At 43.0% G+C, this 17,046-nt stretch overlaps 1 protein-coding gene across 14 annotated transcripts in view; it reads right to left on the reverse strand.

The window, feature by feature from the left end:
• Positions 1 to 1,582: 1,582 nt before the first annotated feature.
• NFIA (nuclear factor I A) overlaps positions 1,583 to 17,046 on the reverse strand; it is a 367,666-nt gene continuing 352,202 nt past the window's right edge. For all 14 annotated transcript variants that reach the window (XM_048220512.2, XM_048220510.2, XM_044383811.3 and 11 more), the window contains one exon: positions 1,583 to 8,988. In XM_048220512.2, the coding sequence (XP_048076469.1) occupies positions 8,912 to 8,988 (77 nt within the window). In that variant the 3' untranslated portion in view covers positions 1,583 to 8,911. The remainder of the gene's footprint in view (positions 8,989 to 17,046) is intronic.

The following is a 17,046-nucleotide window of genomic DNA, read 5'->3' on the forward strand; positions in this document are numbered from 1 at the left end:
ATCTCGACCTAAGTGTCAAGCTTCATCTTGAATTGTATTTCCTCTCCATTTCTCCCCTTCATCTCAACAGGCCTTCCGCCCCTCCCGCAAAGGTGCCAAGCCCCATCCCACTACAGGCTCTTTGCACGTACGTGCTGTTCCGTCTGCCTGGAACATTCTCCTTCCTGCCTGCTCCCTTTGCCTTGTTAACTTCCATTCATCCTACTAGTCTCAATGGGCTTTCACAGCAATAATATATCCTTTATAACCCTCATCACAGCTACACGCTTCCCTTGGCTGCTGTGTTTATTTGGCTAATACTTCTTTTGCCCCCTAGACTGTATAAGAACAGTTGCTCAGCTTTTATTTACGTACTATCCCTAGCCCCGGCATAGTCTCTGGCACATAATGGGTACTCAGTTTTTATTGAATAAATAATTGAGTTGAGGGGCGCCTGGGTGGCTCAGTCGGTTGAGCGTCCGACTTCGGCTCGGGTCATGATCTCGGGGTCCTCGGATCGAGTCCTGCGCATTGGGCTCTGTACTCAGGGGGGAGTCTGCTTGTCCCTCTGCCCCTCCCCCGGCTCATACTCTCTCTCTCTCAAATAAATAAATCTAAAAAAAAATTGAGTTGATGTAGTGTAGTGATTGTTGGAAGGAAGTTGGAAGAGACTTCTTAGATTTGAATCCCACCCTGCCATTTAGTTTTCGTATGACCTTGGGTAACTTACTGAGTCTCTTTCTGCCTCAGTTTCCTCATCTGTAAATGGGGATAAAAACAGTTCCTACCGAGGTGGCTGTGAGGATTACGTGGATGAAGATACATGTGTGTTTGTTTACTCCCTGCGGCCGGTCTCCAGGCTCACCTCTCTATATCCTGTTCTGGGGGGCTGGCAGTCTTCTCACTGTATTTTCCATACTCCTTCCCCAGCTGCCTACGCTTCCATCAAGCCGCTGAAAGACACTGGCAGGAGCCTCAGAATGGAGAAGGGAGAGAGGGAACTCCTTTTTGGTTTCAGCTCCTGTCCGCATGTGACAGCAGCAGAGGATGGATGCGCCAACGGCCCCCGGCTCCCCTCAGGGCTCCCAGCACCAGCCGCCCCGCGTCCTCTCAGAGGTCTGTGACCACCGTGTGGTGCGCCCCACCTTCATGGTGCCCCTTCTCCGTAAAGATCCAAGTCTCAGCTGTGCGGATTTCCTCCTGGGAGCGCCGAGGTTCTGGTAGCCCAAGCTTTCCCTTCTGTGTCCCCAGTGCTGGGGGCTGCAATCCTCCATTTCCTCATCTCTGGGCTGCTGCAGAGCCCCCTCTTGGAAAACCTACTGGACCCTATTCCTGACTCCTGACTGGGCCCCGATACAACACCTAAAGCACCTCGAACAACATCAGGCACGCAGGAAGCACAGGGGAATGTCAAGGCCCGCATTTGTTGAAGCAGCTGAGAAAAGCAGCCGTGCCCACCGGAACTCTGTGAAGGGCGCGGGGAGCTTGGCATCGATCGAGGATAACGCGAACTCCTCGGTGCAGAAAGGCCGATCCATCCCCTAAACGGTCACTCAACTACAACCACCCAGGTGTGATTTAAAGCAAATGATGACACAGCTTCCAGAGCATTAGCAATTTTTTATTTTTCCTTTTTTGTTGCATAGGAAATGCAGTACTTGCTTCCAGTAATCGTATCGTAATGTGAGAAGGTGGTAGCACTAATGGTTGAGTACAAGAGTTAAACTAATCCACACCAGCTCAAAAAACCTGTGGAGATTTAGTTGAATAAGAATGGACGCCCACAGTGATTCTCAACCAATTACAAATTTTCACAGAACACAGTCAAACTAAAAGGGTAGCTATGAGAGTCAATACAAGTATACTAGAGGCACAGGGGGCCCGGCTCATAAAAACAAACGTCAAACCAAGTTATTAACACGGGGGGGTATTTAGTTGCACAACAGATCTCTTTTCATCTCTGGAAATGTTCGGTCCCCTCCCCCCGCAATTTGAAATGAAAAACCCGAGGTATCTTGAGTGGACAGATTTCCAAGGGTGGTGGGAAAGGTCCCCAGGGAACTTTGTTCTGTATAAGAGGTCAGGGGTGTAGGGAAGGGGAATCATGTATTTGTCTTGAAAAGTCTTTCTTGAGGACCTCCTAGAACCCAATAAAACTCCAGCTCTAGGTCTAGTAAGCATCTTAGGGGTGACACTACCAAATGCCTTCACAGTGCAGACAGGTTGGTCTCAGACCAGGGAGAAAAAATGAAGCTGGCAGCTCTCTCAATCCTCCATCCCCACACAGCGAGTCGCCTCGTGACCTTCGGTTGAGATGTTAAAAAAAAAAAAAATGCGATGTATATAGACTATTACTAAAAAAAAAAAATTAAAAACTTAAAAAATGGAAAATAAGAATCACACAAATAGAATCAAAGGGGGAAGAGCTTCTGTCGTTTTGAAAAGTAGAGCATAAGAACAGCAGGAAAAATAGCCCAATTCATGGGACACTCTTTGTCCTTAAAAGCACTGTGGAAATACAAAAGTTCACATTGCGTGACCTGGTGAGTGTTTTCTACCATGAAGGTGCTCTGGTTGGATTCGAGGTGGCATTCCACCATATATACATTCCTGTGGTCCAGACACATTTTGGAAATTGGGTTTTTTTGCATTAAATCGCATAAGGAGCCTACATGTGAAACTCGGGATGCCTGGCACACAGGCGCGGTCCTGCCCCCACACACTGCTGCCTCCCCACTCCGGTGCGCCCAACGGGGTGGTCCCCTCTCTTTCTGAGCATTTCCGGTACCTACTCCCCATTTCCCCCGTTCCCCTCATCTGGTTATGTAACCCTCTGGGGGGTATAAAAGGCAGATGGGTGCTGGTTTAGGGGGAAAAAAGTGAGATGAAACTGATTTAATTTGGGAAGCAAGTAGTTTCAAATTTAGACCCAAAAAAAGTATATTTAAAAAATCCCGTGTTAATAGCAAACTCCTTTTTCTTATGAATCGGGCCCAAAGTTTGTACAGAGTTTTATTTTTGAAGAAAATATTGCAACTGTGCATGAAACTAAATAGCCATGTGATTTCTTAAAGATTTTTTTCATTTTTTTTTTCTTTTAATATGAGGAAGTCTGGTGTGAAGACGGATCAAGCATGGGTACCTGGCTGAACATTGTCCATTAAGAAAACGCTTCAGGGTCAGCATAGCTTCAGCCGAGGGCCAAGGAAAATGTCCCTCGCCTGGAAATGTTCTCAGAGTGTCTTCGTAGCACAGTTCTTGAAATACAAACAGTCGTTTTGAGACAAAAGTCTTGCCAGGGACTGATTTCTGAAATCAACCACCCATGCTTGTCCCCTAGGAGAAAGAAAACAAGAAACAAAAACAAAAAACAAAAACACAAGTAATACTGAATTTAAGTAAATGTATACCTCCAAAATACTGAAAACAGCCGAAATCAAGAAAGACAGAATTTGCGTTCTCAGTGAAATACCTTTAAACCTAGCTGACAAGAACCAAGTCAGAAAAAAAGACTAACATAACTTTGAGTAATATTCATACAGTTCACTAAGCATTATGGAATAGCATGCATTAATATTGTACGGTTATTTTACATCACCTATACCAGAAGGTCCTGACTGACAGACAGCGAAGGCTACCGGTGTAGAAAAATCTTACTTCAGAAGAGCAATATAATACAGATTTCACAGGCACTACATTTTAATATATCAGGTATTATGCTGGTTTTCTTATAATTCTTTCTGTCCTAAAGCTGGCATTATAACAATGACCAAAAAGGCAAGGATTGAAGTAAACGGAAAGTAGATACCAAAGTTGATATAGTTTTTTTTTTCTTCAGATAGATTAGTGCATAGTTCTCATGCAGATAAACACTGCTATGCATTTACACTGTTGGAAAGCAGAGTGAATTGAGCCCAAGTTGTCACATTGGTGTAAATCATTTTGTCAGCCTGTAATAGCACCATGTAATGGATTTGCATTAAACATTAAATTGATTTCAGAATTGGTGACACAGTATTCACTACAGTTAAGTGCTATGGAATAGCTTCAATGTTACCTGCTATCTATCAAAGCAATTTTCATCCCACTGCTTTTTTATTGGAAAAAATAAAAGGAAAACATACACGACACTAATTAGGCAAATGCACAGCCTTGGACGTGGAGAAGGCAGAGCGGGTTTACTGTCAAACAGTAAATACATGCATTGACTTCGGGACGAAATTGGCCTTGGAAGCCGATTCGAATGAAAGCTCGCCGGTGGGCAGTGCAGCTTTCTGAGCCTGTCCTACGACAGATCTCGGAGGGTGGGTGGTGAGGTGCCACTGAAGCTCTCCTTACACTACCATGCCAGTTGTGTTTTAAATTTGTTCTATGGAGGCCTGCTACCGGGGGAAAAAACACTGAAAGAAAGGGAAGAGAGAAAGAAAGATGGGGGGAGAGAGAGAGCGAGAGAGAGACCACCACCACTATGGACAAAAAGATATATCCAGAGACATGATGCAAAGTACATTAAATGACATTCCTAGAAATCCCTCCCCCCCAAGAAAAAAATATCACAAGGAAAAAAATATTTTTCTTAATCCAGATTTCATAAATACTTTATGACAGAATTTAAAGTATACGGGGATAAGGGTCTGAAAAGTAAAAGACAAACTTTTCGAGATGGGTTTTGCATATTCCTGTGGGCTGACTGAACACCGTGACCCTGGAAAATTTGGGTTCCCTTACACTTCGACTGTCAGAGAATGAAGAACTCAAGTGTGGGGAGGTGTACCTGTTGGCTTGTGGGGGAGGGACGCCCACGCCTGATTGCAGGGTGGGAGTGGGGAGGGGCTGACACCAATAACTTCCATGCCAGGGTGTGAAGAAACTTCCAGAAAAGTTCGCTCGAACCTCAGAGGAAAGTAAAAGGCTCTGGGATGGAGAGAGTGGCATTAGGGGGAGGGCCTCTGCCCATGAATGATCAGAAAAAGAGCATTTTAGTGGCAGGGGAATGGGTCAGGGGAAAAAAAAAAAGCATATAGAAAGATGATCAGATTTAGTGTTTGTGCCTCTGACTTCAGTTCCCAAAGAAAAAACATGGAGAGTGATTTGAGGGACTTGTCTTTGCCAATATTGTTAATGCCATTGACGGGAGAGAAAAAATTCCAATGTGTCTCAGAATCAAGGGCGGGGCCTTTAAATTCGGCCAGCCCTCAGCCTGTCAGTCTACACACCCCAGGTAGCAAAGTCTTCCTCAAACATCTTCGCTTGGCTTTCATCTAAAAAGGTAAACACGCGGATTGTTGGTGTTTCTTTTTTCCTGCTTGATCAGAACTGAACTACAGTTTCCTGCTGCTTTCTGGACAATGAAACATGAACAAAAATGTAACTTAGTGTATTTAATACTTAACCCCTGTTCGTTATCACCCTAGACTGCCTCCTTAATGTTTTAAAGCCTTTAAAACATTTTTTTTTCCTGCAAATCTGTTCAGAGTTCCCTAATTTTAGCTTCATCAAACTTAATACAACAAAATACCTTCAAAAATACAGCATACCTGTAACGTCCATTTACAATGGTTTTTCAGTAGACCTATACTTCTCAAGCATAGGAATATGCTATACCATTGAGAGAAAAAAATAACTGTATTTAAATACTTACAAAACAAAAAAAAGGAAACAGGAAAGTTTTAAACTTAAATCCAGTTCCCAAGGTGGGGGGGGGAGGGGCTCGGGAAAGAAAGAAAAGCAATTCTATGAACGCTGCCTTTATAATGGACAATCAGAAATTTCACTAGGCTAATTTGACAGAAATTTTTCCTCATTTAAACAACATTACAAAAGTCCTGCATTATAAAATAGGGTAGAATAAATCAGTGTAATCAATAAAACTATACAACAATACAAATTACATATCTTCTGAGTGGGCAGTTGATTCTCTCTCTTTGCAGTCATGACTACAACATGCTCACTAAAAACAACTAAAACTGCCCAAACTATTGCTTAGTTTGTTTTGTTTTAAAAAAAGGGTGCAATTTTATTGTATATACAACCAATTTACTGGTAATACCTTGGCTTATCGCAAGGTTCTGACAAAATGTTTGTCTAGGCTTTTTTCCCTTCACTGTGAAGCACTGAAAGCTGCTATTTTTTTTCTTTTTTTTTCTTTTTTCTTTTTTAGTGCACATATGTCATAATAAAGTAATGCCCAGCTAAGTGCTATAGGGGAAGGCAAAGTATGCTGGCTGGCTATAGGAAGTGACACCATATACTGACAATCACACCATACAACAGCGCCAAACGACTATTCAACCACTTATCAGACACATATGAAAATCCAAAATGTTTTATTTTATTTTTTTTTCCTTAAATAGAGATAACCAGTAAACAATTTTCAGAACTTGGAAGTTTAAAAACGTGCATATAAAAATGGGCATTATATACTTTTTATTGAATGTGGATTGACTGCAGTCTGCTAAGAAAAATGGGGTGTGGGAGCTGAAGAAAAAGGAAGTTGTCTTTTTTTTTTTTTAAGGCTTGCTTGTGAAAGGAACAGTTGTAAAAACAAAATTGCTTGAAGCAGGGTCAGCTTAGTGCTTCACAGTTTGACTGCTTCTCTAAGAGGAGCCCTTCCTGCGCACGTGCATTCAAAAATCACAAAAAAAGTACAAAGACAAACACCTAAAACACACTGCGTCAAGTGCAGCACCGACTTTGGTCAAATAAAAAAAATAAAAGAAAAATTAATAATCGCTAAGCTTTTCTACACGATATAAGCAGGTATTGCATATTTTCATATATCTGGGGGGGGGAATAAAGGAAGACTCCAAATAAATTGTAGAATGCAGCAACATCCAAAATACTGATATTCGAAGCCATCTACAGATCTCAGAATAGCACTGCCACTGACCACAGAGGACAATAAAGACTACTCCTATCTGCGGAACAACTCACTCTCTATCTAGTTCTAGATGTTGAAACTGACGATGGCTGACGTAAAAGTCACATTTACAAAAAGTGTCTCCAAATGCTTGACTAGGGAAAAACCCCTTTCAATAGAGGAGCGTGTGCAACAATTCCACAAATAATCGCTATCCAGGGCAAGGCACATTGATATGGAATTTCTGTTTTCGTGCAAATTAAGGAAAAAAAACAAAACAAAACAACATTGTTGGGGGGGGGGGAAGATGAGGAGCAAAGTGTCTTCCCAAGAATTTCAGTTACTTGATTGTATAGGACAGTAGTAGAACCCTTCTGAAGGGCTGAGAAACAGTTTAAAGGCAAGTGCCTAGAGGAGGGATTACAATATTGTGTCTTAATGCACTCTACTTTATCCTACGTTAACTATATAAAAATTAGTTACTAACACTAGAGCATGCAGAGACTTTCTCTGATCAGCAGGGCTTGCCAACCAGAACGTATATATATGTATAGTATAGGAAACCTTCTTGAAGTTGCATGGGAAGCAAAGGGGTGCTTCGCTGTCTGGTAGAAAAATCACTTGCACTTTTTTTTGTTATTTTTGTGTGTGTATTTTTTTTTTTTTTTTACATAAGATACAGGACATTTGGGGGTGCAGACTTTTTTTTTTTTTTTTCCCTAACGGGTACCCTTGATCTGAATGGGCACCAGCATTTGTGTCAGTATTGGTTTCAATATTCTTATTATTTTGTTTTTTTCCCATAGCCCAGTTCAGGGGCGCAAAGGTCTTGAAAAGTTCTGGACAATCTCTGGTACAATGAAGTGTCTGATAACTGATAAATCCTATGTGGCTGGATACATGTAAAAATTTTCAGAATTGGCATAATCCATTATAGTGACTTCTAGCTTATAAAATTAACAGATACCATGATTTCATTTTAGTTATGTGCTTTGATAACAGAAAATAATTAATTAGCATTTAATGTAGTTAACATATCGTGGTAAAAGCACCATTAGATTTGTTTTTTTGTTTTTTTTTTTTAAATTTTCCTTCAGTTTTTAAAGGGATACAAGTTTAACAATAAAAAACATAAAAAGCAAAAATAGCTCCCCTTTTTCTTGCAAGGCTGTTTTTTACCCCGATAATTTAGAGTCCTGGGGTGGAAGGACTTGAAAAACAAAAATAGAATTTTCAACAATCTCTATCTTACAAAGATATTTAGCTATCCAATGAAATTGCACTTTACTCATTTCAAAATTCGATTGTTTTGATTGATTCCTGTCAGTTTCTGTCAAAACAGACCATCTTCCCCATTTCCATGTGAATTTGTGTGTCATTGTTGAAATTGTTGAAAAAATGTTTTTTTTTTTTTTTTTAAATGTAAGTGCAGCATTTCACAACTTTTAAAAAACTGAATAGTAGTAGTAGTAGTTTGTCATTTCGGAATTGTTCTGCAACGTGAGTGGATTCACTGTCCTTGTGGGCCATGTTATATATTTAACTGCTGACTGCTGAACCAAACCAAACTAAAAGAAAAAATAAAAAAGGAACATAACTGCATTTTCTTTTTCCAATATGTTACAGAAAAACATTGCCCTTTGACTGTCCCGTAAGTTATATATTGCAGATCTCAGCTACTACAAAAGATTTAGTTCTCCATGCGCCTCCTGATGACTCAAGGAGGCTCACACCTGTGTGGGTAAATTCATGAAATACTGTGAAACAGCCGGGCTCTGTAAGGAAAGTGTGTTACAACGGGAAGTCAGTGAGCAAGGGTAGACCTTCACTAGCCACATCACCTAATGCTCACGCTACCACGGAAACACTCCAAATGTTACAAAGCCCAACCATTTCCAGCACCATATGAGAAAATTACAACAGTCCCTAAAGTATTTAAAAAAAAAATCCCAAAAGGTTATGGCCTTTGCTGTTTGACCATAATGCTCGCTGTTTCCATGTACAAGTTGATTTGATTCTCCCCTTCCACTGACAGTGAAGTTGTAACCGCGCTGGGTTGAGGATGCGTCCATGTTACAGAGTTGAGAAGGGGTCAGGTGGTCTGTCTGGTGGATGGTGGGACGCTGCGACTTTTATCCCAGGTACCAGGACTGGAAGACAAAAGGAAAAGAGCGATTAGAGGTACAATCTGGAAAGTAACATATTTTAGAAGTTGCCCTTCCGGCCATGAAATTGGGATCTATATTAGGAATGAAGTGGGGGGCGGGGAGAGGATTTTCTGGGAATGGAAGAGAGGAATGACAGACAGTAGTAAATCTTGAGCCCTTGAAGCTGATCTTATTCCTCCAGAGTTGAAACTCAGTGTCTTCATTGGGGTTTGCCAACATTCTGAGAGTGTCTCAAAAATAAAGTATTTATGTCCACTTGAAATGCATATATGGGTTTTGCAGTCTGGTGGGGGCAGCTACAGGAGGGCAAGAAGCTTGATCATCTTCTCACTGAGTCCTCAGTGCCAAGCACAGGGCCCGGAGTAGAAGGTTCTCAACAAGAAGTGTTGAATGAATGGGCAATGGGTGAGGGAAGAGGTTTCCTGTGCTAATCAATGTCTACTTGGATGATTTTCACATCTCCTTTTCAGCGAGATGTAGGCCCTAAAGACGGTATTGTGACATTCTTTGAATGTGTGCAGATGATCAACAGTGATATAAAAATAAGTGGAGGTGAAGTAGAAAAAAGTGCTGCATGAAGAGTCCTATGAGATTTGGGCAAGTCACAGCACCTCTTTTATACCCAGTTTCCTTTATGTGTGCCTGAGGTAGATTTTATGAGGTAAAATGTTCCTTTCGGCTCAATGTTTCTAAGATAATTTTTCAAAAATGACATATAATAATCCAGTGGGATCGAGATTTCACCCTATTAGCTGCCATGATGTCAAAAAGGACAGTTTTGTCCATTGGACATCAGTGAGGCCATTGCATAGCCCTTGTTCTTGTTTTCGTTTGTTCGGCACTTATTTAGAGCCTTCCGTATGCCTGCTGGGCCCCGTTACCAGTTATTTTTACTTTCAAATTTTAATTTCAAATAAAATTTCCTTTCAAAAATACTTAGGTGATTGGCTTTGGACAACAGTCTGGTGATACATGACTTTATAGGCCAGCATTGCTTTCTCTGTTTGCTAAACAAAGTGACCAGTTATGGTCTAATATCAGAGTCAAGGTTTCTCAGGTGAAACAGAGAAGTATTTGGCTTTTACCAACTTTTCCCTAGAGATACCCTGCCAAATTCACCACATTCATTATCATTCGCAGAAAAATCGTCAACTTCTAGCAAAAGCGAATGTGTCTGAAGTCTCTGAGTTGGCAGTATCAGAAAGGGGTTCACTTGAGTGGATTCAGTCAGACGAAGGCTCATCAGTGCCCAAGAGAATCAATTAGGTAAAGGACGGCCTCTGATCCCAGGGGTGAATGGCGAAACGATAGCTACACGGATAGCTACCAGGTATGAGATTTCCTGGTCACACATGCTACCTTTGATTTCCAGAGGACTTGAAAAACCCAAGCCTAACCCGAAAAACTACTCATCCTGTGTACTTTTAGATGTTCTTCTTTGACCACATGCTTTGAGGAACACAATAAAGCCTCTTGTGTCCCGAAAGGAAATCACCCTGGCGAATACACACGGCCTAAATCTAACTGGACAAAAGGAAGAAGAGGGGGAAAGAAAGGAGAGGGGAGGCAAGGCCCAAACTGTATTTCCAGAAGGCCTCTCCTAGTAGCTGACGGATCCGTGCGTGCTACAGCCGCGGTCTCTCGCTCACAAAACAGCCTCCAAGTTTGGGTGCGGCGAATAACGCTTACAGGATTTCTGTTCTCACACTTTCTAAGTCAGTTGTGAAATTCCAGCCTCCTTCAATCTGACGCTGCATAGTAGCTCTTGAGGCAAACACCGGGGACCCAGTGAGTCAGCAGGGGGAGCAGTTTTCCATACCACGGTTTCTGGACACAACCTCAGCGCACTACAAAAATCTGCACTGCCTCTGCACTTCTCTTAAAAAGCAAAGCAAAAAAAAAAAAAAAAAAAAGTTTCTTCACACATCTTACTATTCAGTGTGTGCCTTGCCGACAAGGTTACCCCAGAGCAGCTCTGTAATCCTTCACTGAAATAGGCTTTATTGATTGCTCTGGTCTATTGTTCTCTTTTCAAGTCCCCCAAGTTCAAGTTCATCCTGGTGTTACATCATGTCTGGTTGCTAAGAGCAACCAGACAGACCCAGACGTGACTATCATTAGCAAGAAACCCTCCGCTCTCCTCCCACCAACCTTCCAGTGGCTCTGACGTAGCAGGCCCACTGCAAACACATTGAAGTATTTATTCTGCCTAATTTATGACCTACACAGCAAGCAGGACCCCCACTCCAAAAACCAACACTGTTGTATATTTAATTAATCTGTCTTTCTCTGGCACTTGGGAAAGTTAGACAAAGGACTAATTATTGTGTTTCACTCTCCACACTTTTCTTTCGGGGGGGTGAATATTTGCATGGGAAAGAAAACTACAAGGCCTAGCGTTGCCCCCCCCCCCCACTTTTTCTCTTTGCCCTATTGACATTTCATGAAATACTTTAGCTGCTTAAGGGAATTAGAAAAAAAAATGCGATGTGAATGTTACTCCTTCTGAGTTGGTATTCAGTAACACAAATCAACTCATGACATGTTTAAATTTAAATGCTAACCACACACTCTCAGAGTTACTTTAAAGGTTAGTTTTTAATCAATAGAAGTTGCTGACTCCGGGTTTTTGAGCTGCTCACTGCAGCTCTTGGGCTTTTGTCTACCGTTAGAGCTTTCAAACTTTTTTTTTTCCTTGAGATGATTTTAGCAATGATTTTCAGACACAGAAGGCTATTGTGCTCTGACCAGCAACATGTCAATAGAGAAGCGAGTTGCCCTGTGGTGTGGTGTCAATATGACTCCTGAAGGCATGGGTTGGGGGTCTTTAATAACCCGTGAAAAAAACTTAATTAACCCTTTCAGGCCCAAACCAAAACCTATTCTTAAACTTTTTCACTCCTGTAATTTGACCATTAGTACTTATTTCAACACCACACTAATCTTCATGACAATTAACCCAGCTACTTGACCAAGGCCTTCCCCCCCTCCGAATAGGAAGTCAATCCATTAGGAGAACCACACAGGGAATTAGTTTTTTGTTTTTTGAGGTTTTTTTTTGGGGGGGGGGATGAGGTAGCTTTGATTAAATCATTTATTTGCTGAGATGGCAGATAAGCAGTTATAAAAATAACAATTAAAAACTCATCCATTTCACCAAATTATTTTCTCACAGTTTGTAGCTGAAGACGCTCCTAATTTCTTTATGATGAATGTGATGGTTGCACATGTATATGCCACTCAATTTCTAGAAACTTCCATGAACTACTAATACTATCAAATGGACAAGACGGTGTTTGGAAAAGCCCACTTTTCTCTTGTGATGTTTTCTCAGAAATTCTATTATGCAAGCAGTGTTAGTTTCAAAACATTACTTGAAGAATGACTCTGAGCATTTTTTCTCTTGGGTCATAGAAGAGAAACATAAAAATAATCTGAGGTTGTTAAATTGTTGGGGTTGAGTAGCAAATCACTGGGAAAAGGTGCCACACTAAACAAAATTCATTTACGGAGCGTCAAAAAATTGTCTTCAGACATTTACTGACACAAGCTTACATTTCATATGGTTTCTGCCTTCATACTTTATAACCCCTTGATCTAACCTACTGTATCCAGATGGACTACAAAGGAATCTCTGTCCCTTATCTGCAGAGAGTTCCAATATTACAATACAATATAGGACGATGTTATCTTGATACATTTACATTAAGGAAGTAAACACAGAGCTTTGATCTATTTTTTCCTCGGGGACTTTCAGCTAGAGTTGTTTTGGAGGTCCATAAATCCACACTCTTACAGAGGCTCCAGTTCAGTAAAATTACTCTGTTACATTCACGATTTCTACAGTTTGGGATGTGCTGGGGGGAGCGGGAGGGGTGGTAATTGTCCTCTCTCAGCGTTCAAGGTGAAACATCAAAAGAAACCTGCAGTCCAGGACCAGAGCTCAGCTTTCCTTTTCTCCAGTCAAATGAAGAAGTAATCTCATCAGGTTGGAAAGTGCTGACTAAGGATTTAATAAAGTGCCTGCAGATGTGGCGTCTCTAAGGTATTCAACTCATGTAATGCAAAACAGCTCCGCACTGAATGTGCTTATAAAATTTCATTTAACCATTGCAGCGCGAAATTTTTTTTTTCACCGTTCTCTAAGGAGTTTTATCACACTCCCCGCCCCTTAATTTACAGCTCCATGAAAGTTCGGATCCCGTTCTGCTGGGATTCTGGAATCCTCACAGTAGTCAGGTTTTATGAACCATGAACAATATCCATCCGGCTGCATCCTAAACAGGAAAGCTGGGATGGCAGTAGGCACCTTTGACAGTGCCAGGCTCTTCCCTTTCTTATGCCCCACAGAGAGCAATTAGGAAACTCTTCTCCAAAATTTGGTCATGAGGTGGCCCCAAGACATGGTCCACGACGAAGACTCGACCCCTTCATCAACAACAAACATTCTAATGTGAATAACAACTATTTTTTTTTTTTTGAAGGGCCTTTTATATACTCTTCTCACTAAGAGGGCAGGATGTATATTTGAACAACAAAAGGAAATGCACGTCTGTTTGAGATAGCTATATTTTACTTTAACCAAAAAAAGAGAGGGTACGGGGGGTGGGGATGGGGAGGGTGGTACAGACTGTGACGCAGCAGAATCTGTTTTTCAGATTAAAAAGTTAAACAAAAGGCCTCAAGGGCAAAGTTGAACACTGCGGAAGGAGGCTGTTAATGTGGAATCCAGAACTGGGTGTGACACTCCGCTTTCTTCTCCAGGCAAGGTGGGTTATTTAAGGACATTCACACACATAAAGCAGAGACGTGCAGATACGGGGAGGCCTCTGTCCCCACTGCCCCAGCAGGCCCGACTCCTCATCAGCCCCGAAGAGGATGCTACCAACCGGGGCTGCCTGAGCTGTGGCCACCATCTGCACTGTTCTCTTAAGGAGAAGCTGGCTGGGTTGCACTCATCCAGTTCGTCCTTTTTTGCTTTCTGCTCTTGTTTGGATGAGCTAAAGCCCACTGTTGAGCCCAAATGAGGTGCCCTTGGCTATTCAGCCCAAAGCGTGGTAGCTCCCCCACTCCCTTTCACTACAACAGAAATGGACAGCCCTCCACGTTTCTCATTATCAGTAGACACCATTTTGGAGCATTTCTTCACTCACTCTACAAGCACCAGGGGCCTAACGTGTGCTCGGTGCTAGGCCCTGGGGACAGAATGTATATAATAATTAGGTCCTGCCCTTAAGGAGTCGTTGTGCAGAAAGACGGCGCTGAACTGCACCCTTCTATACTTTTCAAGACACCAGGTACTCTGTTATTCTCACAGTAGGATCAACCTTTATCAACCTAATATCGACTGAGAAGGCTGAGCATCCAACGTCCAAGGGACCCAGGAGCGAGTCCTACTTTTTCCCTTAACTACTTGTGTGACTTTGAGTAAGCAGGTCTCTGTCCTCGGGCCCCCAGAGGACTGCGGTGAGAACTGCTCCACGCAACAGGAGAGGAGAAACGGGTTTTTACACTGGTTTCTTCTGAAAAAGGTAGGCTGCTACCCACACGTGTCGGTTACTGGTATTGCCAGCCACAGGTTTTGATCTCTGCCGTCATTTTTCTTGTCTGATTTTGTTAATTAAAGTAAGCCTGTTTTCAATAACGCTAAACCAAGACTTGTTTATTGTACAGGAAACTATTAAAACATTAATGGGCCATGATTGGCCCCACTTACCTTTGTGGCCTTATCTTTTTCACTGCTTGTACTCAACACTTGTGCTGTGTTAAACTTCTTCCAGATCCCCCAAAGCCAAATGCTTCTCCCTGCTGGGCCTTGGCACAGCGATCCCACGCTCCTTGGCTTTGCTAACACTTGCTAGTTCTTGCGTTCTCAGATTAGCATCCCTTCTTCCCAGGGGTCTTTCTCCAGGCCTTTCGTCCTGGGGTTTACCTCTGTCACAGTCTCTGAACTGTAATTACCTGTGTTCTCCCCAAGAAAATGGATATCTTGTTGAGCGTGGCATCCCCACTGTCTTGCCCAGTGGCTGGGGCAGAGTAGGCACTTACTAAATATGGTGGAAGGAGGGAAGGAAGGAAGGAAGGAAGGAAGGAAGGAAGGAAGGGAGGAAGGAAAGAAGGAAGGAGGGAGGGAGGGAGGGAGGAAGGAAGGAAGGAAGGAAGGAAGGAAGGAAGGAACCATCTGTCTCTAAGCTTCTTGAAGCCTGGTGTCAGTGACCCCAACAGGGTATTTAGATGGATGGCTTCCAGCATAGGTGTGCCACAGCCATGCTCATGCCACGTGGCCATGCCCCCCGCCCCCCCCCCCCCCCCATGACAGACGGTCTCCTGAGAGACACACGCAGGTCTCCATAAGCCGCCCCAGGCAGTTCTGATGGAAAGCTGCTGCAGTGGGGCCAACTGTGGCCAACTGCGTCAGTAGCACGTGCAATAGTTTTGTAACATGGACGGCTGCCTACTTACTACAAGCACAGAGGAGTTGTCCAAACCACTGCTCCCTGGAGAGTGACCGTGCTGCTCCCGGCCAAGACCTCCGTTTGGTTCAAACCTCAAGACGGGAAAACACTAATCTTTTTACCCAATAAGCCATCCAGCGCCTCCAAACCTTGAGAGTACACCCACAATCCAATTATTCCGACTGTTGTTCCAAAGTCTCAATCTTTCACTGCCTTCCAACCTGCCCTAGTGTCTGCCTCCCCATCAAGTACTTTTTTTTTTTTTTTCGGTCTCCCTTTACATTTTCATCTGAGTAACCTTTTGCCTCATGAAACCAAAGACTTCCGAATGACAAACTGCACTCTGGCCCGCTCACGTTCGCTCTGCAGACTTCCCAGAGGGCTGTGTGCACCGCGGCGGAGCTCCGACCCCCGAGGCCGAGTTAGCAGAATCCCATCGTTTAACCAGTACATGCCATTCTGTACTAGTTAAGTCATGTTAGGCAAGTTAGTTAGCACTCCGGAGTCTCAGTATTAGACTCCATGAAATGGAGATAACAACTTGATCAGTTTTTATGGGGCTTAGATGAGCTAATGCCTGGATAGAGGCAAGCACAGAAAACCAGAAGGCCGGGGTAAATGGACTCTCTAACCCTAACATGTGTACAGGCCGTACGGTCCACGTGAGACCCCAAGAGGACCGGTTCCCTTGGAAAGTCATCGCTCAACAAGGCGGCTCTCTCTTACTTAATGATATAATTTCTTAGTTAAAAGTAGCAGCTGCGTCAGTTCCATTCCCCCCGTTGCAAGAGAAAGTTCTCGAGAAAATAAAAATCTGTCTTTAATTGCGGTATTAAAATCAGAGCAGCGAAACCAACCACACAAAAGGAATTGGCTCAAGTTTATGAAAGGCATTTGGGCCCTTGCCTTGCAAGGCTACACTGCACGCCTTGGAAGTTGGGGGTGAGCGGGGGAGAGGGGAGGCAGGGGCGGGGGGGGGGGGTAGTCGTCAGGCAACCAAGTGGGACAGAAACAATCCTATTTTGGTTTTTGTTAGCGAACGGCATACTACATAGATCAGAGACTTCTTATAAAATACAAACCCCCACTGTACACAAAGCACAGGAAAATGTGAGGAAAAAAGGGAAAAACTAAAAGCAGCTTAGGGTGTGTTAACGCTGCTATTCTGTCAGCTTAAAGAGTATTTTATGCTTGATCAACAGCTCTTTTTTATTGTGCTTTTCTTTCATTCATTCAAGACATCAAAGCCGGGCACCACCAGTGTACCTGCCTTTCTGGAGCCACTTGTGAGGGGGTTCTAATGAAGCACGACTCTGGGAGCCGGAGACCCCCGTGGACACGGCAGTTCAAAGGGAATATTTCAACAATGATTACATTTTGTAAATCTTTTTATGAAAGAGACAGCTTATTTCCTGCTTTTTCATGAAAAATAGATTCTATCCATTAAAGTGAGCCCGCGCCACGGAAGCTGCTTGAGATCTGAGGTGCAGCGTGGAGATTAAGGGGACAACGGCCCGATGAAATCGTCCAGCGTGCCTATCTGCTTGGCTGGGATGGCACTGCCGGGTGTTCTGGGTGGAGCCCA

The sequence above is a fragment of the Ursus arctos genome, unplaced genomic scaffold, assembly GCF_023065955.2.
Source record: "Ursus arctos isolate Adak ecotype North America unplaced genomic scaffold, UrsArc2.0 scaffold_12, whole genome shotgun sequence".
NCBI classification, from domain to species: Eukaryota; Metazoa; Chordata; class Mammalia; order Carnivora; family Ursidae; genus Ursus; species Ursus arctos.